Source organism: Labrus bergylta, chromosome 16 (genome assembly GCF_963930695.1).
Source record: "Labrus bergylta chromosome 16, fLabBer1.1, whole genome shotgun sequence".
NCBI lineage: Eukaryota > Metazoa > Chordata > Actinopteri > Labriformes > Labridae > Labrus > Labrus bergylta.
Genome location: NC_089210.1, coordinates 744485 through 751984, shown reverse-complemented (window position 1 = coordinate 751984; position 7500 = coordinate 744485). Strand labels below are relative to the sequence as shown.

Sequence of the window (7500 nt, the reverse complement as noted above, 5' to 3'; positions counted from 1 at the left end):
GTCGACACTCTGACTGTTAAATTACAGTTTAATTTCAAGATAAACTTTCTGCTTTCAGATAAACCTCACAGTTGCTCTGTGTGTGTGTGTGTGTGTGTGTGTGTGTGTGTGTGTGTGTGTGTGTGTGTGTGTGTGTGTGTGTGTGTGTGTGTGTGTGTGTGTGTGTGTGTGTGTGTGTGTGTGTTTGTGTGTACTGTTCGGTGACCACTCTGTATTGTGCGTCACTTTTAATTAACAGTGTAAGGTGTCCGAGGGATCGGGTGGCGAGCTCTGATTTCAGAACCTGATATTCAGAGGTGTCAGTCACACCTGAGATTTGCCGAACCCGGAGCCCCGACTGCTAAAGACAGTTTAATGAACAGGAAGGTGACATCATGCATCATGTGTGGATATTTGATTTCACTCTGTCTTCAGGTGATAGCGGATCATTTTTCTTGAGATCTTGTGTAATTAATCCTTTTATTTCAGGACGATGACGCTGGTTTTCACAAGTTTTCTCAAGACCTCAAGAAAACAACTGAAATGTTCTTGTTACTGCGGGAAAATCTGAGACAACTATCAAGAGTTCTTGAAAAAACAACAACTGAAGCATACTCTCAATACTGAGTGAAATAAAGTGTACTCTTAAGGCTTCCGTATTTTCTAATCGCTTTAAATGCAAAAACCTTTTCTTTACGAATTCTGCAGAGAAATGCTTCTTTAAAACGTTGAAATGTGAGTACATAAATAAACTGTGACTCACTGAGAACGACTTTACTGTCACCTCATTGTGTATTCACTCTGATCAGACCTGAGGAAGCTTTTTCATTGTGTATGTTCCTGCAACCGTCCAACACCTGAGGACATCGGCTGGCTGTGCACGGGGTAACCTGCTGGTCATTTAAATGTTCTGAGTTAAATCATCAAAACTCTTCTTTTTTTTTTTTGCACACATTTCTGGTTTAAGCGAGCCTCGTTTGAATGTTGGACCCAGACATTAGATGTTAGAGTGTCAGTGTGTTTTAGGGTTGTCACAGTACCAGAATTTTAAACTGAGGTCTGACACTATTAAAGGCATCTGATAGTGATACCTGTTTGTAACCATGGCGACAAAAGTAGAAGTCCTAGACACCAAATAGTGGCTCAAAGTAGAAGTCCTAGACACCAAATAGTGGCTCATTTCTTGTTTTCAATGATCAAAAATTGCAGGCAAACTCCTGCACAAGAACATTGCAGATGTTTCTGTGCAGGAGTTTGTTTGTATTTTTGATGAATTCAACCCCCTCCCATGAGCACCTGTCCTATGAAACAGGTGTCATTTTTTATCTTGTTGATCAGAAAAACAATCATAAAACACCTCTTATTGACGGAGTCGAAACGTTCTGATAACTTTTTGTATAACTGTGTCACTTTGGCTCATTTGATTCTGGAAGTCCTCACTGTCCCGGTCTGTCTATCTTTGTGTTTCCTGTCAAAGGGGTGCTGCTGTTCAAGGATTAACACACAAAAAGCCACTTGTGCCAAATGTGACATCACATTGCAGCGTGCCCGTTGATAGTGGAGCCGATGGGGGGGGTTTGTCAGAGCTCCAGTTCTAAACACACACATCACTGAGTCCACTGCACGCGTTCAACACGCGCAAACACATTCATGTATAAACATAAGAAGTGGAAAAGGATGGGGGGGTGACTACATGAAAAGGTCATGTCCTTCCTTCCCTGTGACGTCACTGATGCTCCCTGTATCAGAGTGCACATGTAACCCTTCCAGGCAAACTGACCTGCATCCTCTCACACACTTCACCAACAATGTCATGATGATAAAAAAAAAAATGCTCTGCGCACAACAGAAGGTCAGGAAATTTGTTTTCTGACATTTGAGCCCTGTTTTAGAAACGGTTGTGTTGTTTAACAGAGCTCTCCATCTTTCATCATGTCTGCTCGCTGATTGGCAGAGGACCGCTGGCTGATTGGCCCCTCGGCCCCACACTGAGACTCTGCACGAGTCCTTATAGGTCAGGGGTAATTACCTGCTGGGCTGTCAGTCAGGGTTACAGGGGGGCAAACACTAGCCTTTAAAACAATATTGTCACAATACAACCCAGTGAGCGTTAAGCACGGGGTTAAAATATTCATGCAAACATTAGAGGAAACCGAACACCTTCACACCTTCACACCTTCACAGCTCCGCGCGTAAAGAGCCCGACACGAAAGGCTCAAAAGGAAGAAAATGTGCAGGGATTCAAATCTATCAAAAAATGCTTACCTTTGTCTCACTGCTGAGCACTTTGTACTCGGTCTCCTCGGTGTCTCCGAAGAGCGAATTCTTGATCATGCCAAACATGTCGCTTCTGCCGGGTCACCTGTTCTCTCTCTCCGCTCCTTTTGGGCTTCTTCTTCTTCTTCTTCGTCCTCCTGCTTCCTTCTGTATGTGCTTTCTGCAAACAACTTTCTCTCTCTCTCTTGAAACAGCTCTCTCTCGTGTTGTCGTCTCTTTGTGAAACCTCGCTGCTGCGTAACGATCCTGAACGCTCCCACGCGTAAATTACGCGCCGCCTTGTTCCAGCTCCACACAGCAGATCTCTCGCGGAGACAGAAGTTGGAGGTGCTTCCGACTCTTCCCCCCCTTTTGCTGAACCAAAAGGATGAACAGATCAACCTCCACTCTGACGCCTGAAGTGTCTCCTCCTCCTCTCAGCAGCTGGACTTACGTCACCACCTTTCACTCAAACACATTTTTTAACTCCACATAAAGTGAGGCTGATTCTGCACGGTTTATTACCCCCCCCCCCCCACGAGTTCGGGTTTGCTCTGACATTAAATATATATGGAGTTGGGAGTGACCAGAGGATCAGCTCCTCCATGTGACCCCTGACACAGAGTAACCTTCCCCTCTCATTGTGTTTGTCAGCTCGAAACAGCAGGGACTGGAGGAGCACATTTACATCCTGCGCTCTGTGCACTACACATTTTGACACAAGCCGTTGGTTTGTCAGTTTGCATTGGGCTGAGTGTGTGTGTGTGTGTGTGTGTGTGTGTGTGTGTTGGTCTGGGGCAGCTGCATGGGTGCACGTCTTACTCCCTGTGCCACTGTGAGTTGTTTGCTTTGGGGTAAGTCTATTTAAATTCATTCTGAGGGCAACGTTAGTCAGCAGAGGGGAGTAAAGGGAAGTGTGTGTGTGTGTGTGTGTGTGTGTGGGGGGGGCTTGATGAAGAAGTGGGGCTGATAACGCGGGGGCCAGAGGAGCAGATGTACCGTGTTAGAGAGCTTCACACCAAGGGAAAGAGGAAACATGAGTCTGTCCAGGCTGCGGCTGCTGCAGAACACTTTAACATATCACTCTGAATGAATGTGTCAGAAAGTTTACATCATTATATCACTATGAAGGCTCATGCAGCTGCTGTGTGTGTGTGTGTGTGTGTGTGTGTGTGTGTGTGTGTGTGTGTGTGTGTGTGTGTGTGTGTGTGTGTGTGTGTGACATGCACTCTTGTGATTTTTTTGGGGACTTTTCCTCTCTTCTCGTTACATAATGTCACAGTGTCTGCCATTGGTGCGCACACACACACACACACACACACACACAACAGTCGGGCCTGCGTGTCCCTCTGCGGGCGGCCTCAGCTGCCTCACTTTGTTTTTTTTTAAAAGAGAGAGGAATAAAACAGCAGAGGCTTTGTTGTTTAGTAGCAGGTGTTATTAAAAGTGGGAGACAAAGAGGCAAAAAAACGAGATCGAGGTTAGAACTTTTAACAACCAGCTGGGCCGGGGACAAAGCGGTGTGTGAGGCGGTGTGTGTGAAGCTAACGGGACAAACAACACACACATCATGATGCTGAGTGATGTCACTACAAAGTAAGGTTGCCAAAATGTTCCATACTTTGTCACACCATGTTATAAAACGATATATTCTCTGTTAATTTGATGATCGATGGCATCATGACGTATCAATTTCAGACGAGCTCTTACACCTCTGACAAGTTCAATTCAAACACTCAGGATGTTCATGTTCTTTAAAAAAAACTCAAAAAGTCCAACAGTGACTCAGATTTTAATCAGACAAAAGGATCAAGATGAACTCACACTCAAAAGGAAACGAGTACCTGCAGGAGTGGGAGCATTGAAGAGGTAAAATACATTTACAGTGAAGACGATAATCATAGCAGAGATTCACAGTTGCTTCTAACACCCTCGGATCACTCTGTTGTCTCTGTTGGAACACCTCGACAGATGAAGTTCCCTCTCTGCAGTCCATGACAGCAAAGCTTCAGTCTGCCAGCCTCCACTCAAATATTTGTGTGTATGTTTTGGGCCAGATGGATCAAAAGTCATTTCTAAAGAGAGTCAGATGTGTCCCCTCCTCCTCCTCCTCACTTCTCCCAGCCTTTCCCTCCGGGCTGGGTGGGCAGCCGGAGCCCCACCAGGCCGGCTGCTGACTCAATGCTGTGCTCTTCTTTGCTGTGGTAAATGTTGTGCAGGATCATTTGGCTCCTGGTGGACGCCAGCAAACACAGGTACGAGTGTGCGTCATGGTGCGCCTCCTGCTGGGCCCGACAGTACCTCTCTCCTGTTATCTGTTTGACAAATAAAGAAACATGGAGACAGGATTAGATGATGCTGATGGTTCCTGCAAAGAGAAGAATTTTGGAATTTCTCTCTCTCTCTGAGGCTGCAGTCCTCAAAGCGGGCGTCCCAGGTTCAAATCTGACCAGTGGCTCCTTCCCCGCATGTCCTCCCTCTCCCTCTCTCCCTTTCTCTCTCTCTCTCTCTCCTTCTCTCTCTCTCTCTCTGGTGTCCAACTCTACCCACCATCTCTAAATAAAGGCCAGAAACTAAAAAACCTGAAACAATCACTCAGAATCCAGCTGAACCGACCCGCTTCTGTATGTTTAACAACATGTGGTATTAAAAATAATCTAGAACTCAGACCACCTCGTTTCTTATCAAGGAGAAATACTGAGCGTCTATAAAGAAAGCCTGGAGGTGCAGCTGGTGGACAACATGGAGTCCTATAGAAACTCTGCATATTTATTTATCGTCCTCATCAACCGGAGCATCTCCACGCACGGCGAGCGCTCGGCCCCCGTCCCTATAGACTCGGACATATACATTAAAAAGCCTGTGGGGGGGTTTCAGAGCGGGGACAAACACACACTGACAGGCAGGAGTTGCTCTGAGCTGTTTTGCTTCAGTGACTGCACATGCATCCGACCACCCTGGTGAGCCACGTTCTCCCAAGCATGAACAATCGCAGCTTAAAGCCCGTACGCCCGACGATCCTGAGCCTTCATCTGAGCGGGCACGGACACAAACATGACCACAGACACTGAGCTGGATGTGACGGTTAGAAGATGACAGATCAGTGCTGCAGTCTAAACGCATGATTGGTCATATGTGTTCATAAATAAGGACTTTCTTCTCTAATTAAAACATTTTAAAACGATGTAATCTGACATTGTCATCCAGAGGTTGTCGACCCCACTTTGGTGACCCCAGACATCCAAAACACAAACAGCTGATTGCTCAAATTAATTTGTTTTCACTCAATTCACACAATTAATTTGACCCCACATGAGGTCGGAACCCCAAGGTTGGGGAAGTCTATATTCAATTGACCCTCATCCTCTCTGCCCTTGGATCAACTCTGCATAAACTGCACGATGTTGTGGCTGAGGGTCACGGCTTAAAGGAGTGAGTGGGCGTTACTTTACCCCCTACCCCCTTTAACCCATAACCCTTGAAGGTGGACAAACTGAAGTGTGGTGCTTTTATTTTGAAGGTGGACAAACTGAAGTGTGGTGCTTTTATTTTGAAGGCTGACAAACTGAAGTGTGGTGCTTTTATTTTGAAGGCTGACAAACTGAAGTGTGGTGCTTTTATTTTGAAGGCTGACAAACTGAAGTGTGGTGCTTTTATTTTGAAGGCTGACAAACTGAAGTGTGGTGCTTTTATTTTGAAGGCTGACAAACTGAAGTGTGGTGCTTTGTATTGACGAGCTATTGACTCAAATCACTGCACTCAGAGGCTCGTCAATAAACATCCAACGTTGAGCTGAATATAGTTTTTTTCCGGTTTTGACACAGGTCAAAGGTCAACCTTTCAACACGGATGTGGATATTATTAATACATCGTTATCGCCGCTGTGTAAAAACAAACTAACACACTCTGCTGAGGAAGAAAAGTGAGTTCCAGTGTGGTGTAGAGCGCCCTCTTCCCTCGTTCATTTTCGTTTCACGCAAGCGACCGAGAGAAACATAGAAAGGGACTCTGCTTGGCGCTGCCTCGCTCGCGGGCAGTTACACTCCAATAGGATAAAAGAGAATCAAGCTGATATTGTCGCTGACACTTGATCACATGACGTAAAGAGGACAGGCTGTTACCTGCTGTTGGGTGTCAGATTATAACATGTTGGGGAACGCTGCCTGAAGCGGCGCCCTGTGAATAAACCGCCTCGGGTCCACCAGACTCTATGAGCGCCCCTGGTCTGTTACCACCAATACTATGTAATTTATAGTTTTTATACCAAAACTGGCAACAAACTCCACAATCTAAAAAGTGCAAATTGTGCAGGAGTTTGTCTGCAATTTTTAATATATTCATTTCTCTCCCACACTCCTGTTTTGTGTTTATTTTTTTAACCATTAGTACTAACACTGATCATACTGGGGCGACAGTCTCGCTCAGTCTGTATGGACTTGGGTTGGGAACAGGAGGGTCGACTGTTTAAATCCCGGTGCGGACTGAAGTATGGAAGTTGGTCTCGTTGCTGAAGAGGTACCAGGTCCCCTCCTGAGTACGGCCGAGGTACCCTTGAGCAAGGCACTAAACCCACAACAGCACTTCAGCTCCCTGTGTCATCTCTTCAACAATACATGTTTGACTAATAAACTATAATAAAGATAATCATTCAAACAACAGATTGTATTTGAAGACACCTAACTGTCACCTGCAGAAGTTCTCTGATGACTCTGCCATTGTCGGCCTCATCACTGATGGAGACGAGGGCGAGTACAGAGAACTCAACCTGGACTTTGTGGACTGGTGCCAACGGAACTGCCTCCAGATCAACACGGGTAAAACCAAAGAGCTGGTGGTGGACTTCTGCAGGCGCAGACCCACTTCTCCCACACCGGTGAACATCCAGGGAAAGGACATTGAGATAGATATTATAAGTACCTGGGAGTTCACCTGAACAATAAGCTGGACTGGACTGATAACACACAAGCTCTCTACAAGAAAGGCCAGAGCAGACTTCACCTGCCGAGGAGACTCGGGTCCTTCCTGCTGCAGTCAGACTGTTTAACCAAGCCTGCTCCCAGTAGATCACAAAACACACACACACACAACTGGACAATTCACTCTGACTTTGTGTAATAATAATGTTATATTAATGTTATATTAATGTTATATTAATGTTATAATAATGTTATATTAATGTTATATTAATGTTATATTAATGTTATATTATGTTTATCAAACCACTGTGCAACAACATGTTACACTTTATGTGCATGTCTGTGTTAC

At 45.4% G+C, this 7500-nt stretch overlaps 2 protein-coding genes across 2 annotated transcripts in view; both read right to left on the bottom strand.

The window, feature by feature from the left end:
- The window catches only part of LOC110004039 (heme-binding protein 1), a 9508-nt gene extending 6850 nt beyond the window's left edge, over positions 1 to 2658 (bottom strand). The window contains exon 1 of the mRNA XM_020659580.3: positions 2245 to 2658. Within this exon, the coding sequence (XP_020515236.1) occupies positions 2245 to 2322 (78 nt within the window). The 5' untranslated portion in view covers positions 2323 to 2658. The remainder of the gene's footprint in view (positions 1 to 2244) is intronic.
- Positions 2659 to 4008: 1350 nt separating this feature from the next.
- The window catches only part of fmc1 (formation of mitochondrial complex V assembly factor 1 homolog), a 4427-nt gene continuing 935 nt past the window's right edge, over positions 4009 to 7500 (bottom strand). The window contains exon 2 of the mRNA XM_020659579.3: positions 4009 to 4550. Coding sequence (XP_020515235.1) covers positions 4347 to 4550 — 204 coding nt within the window. The 3' untranslated portion in view covers positions 4009 to 4346. The remainder of the gene's footprint in view (positions 4551 to 7500) is intronic.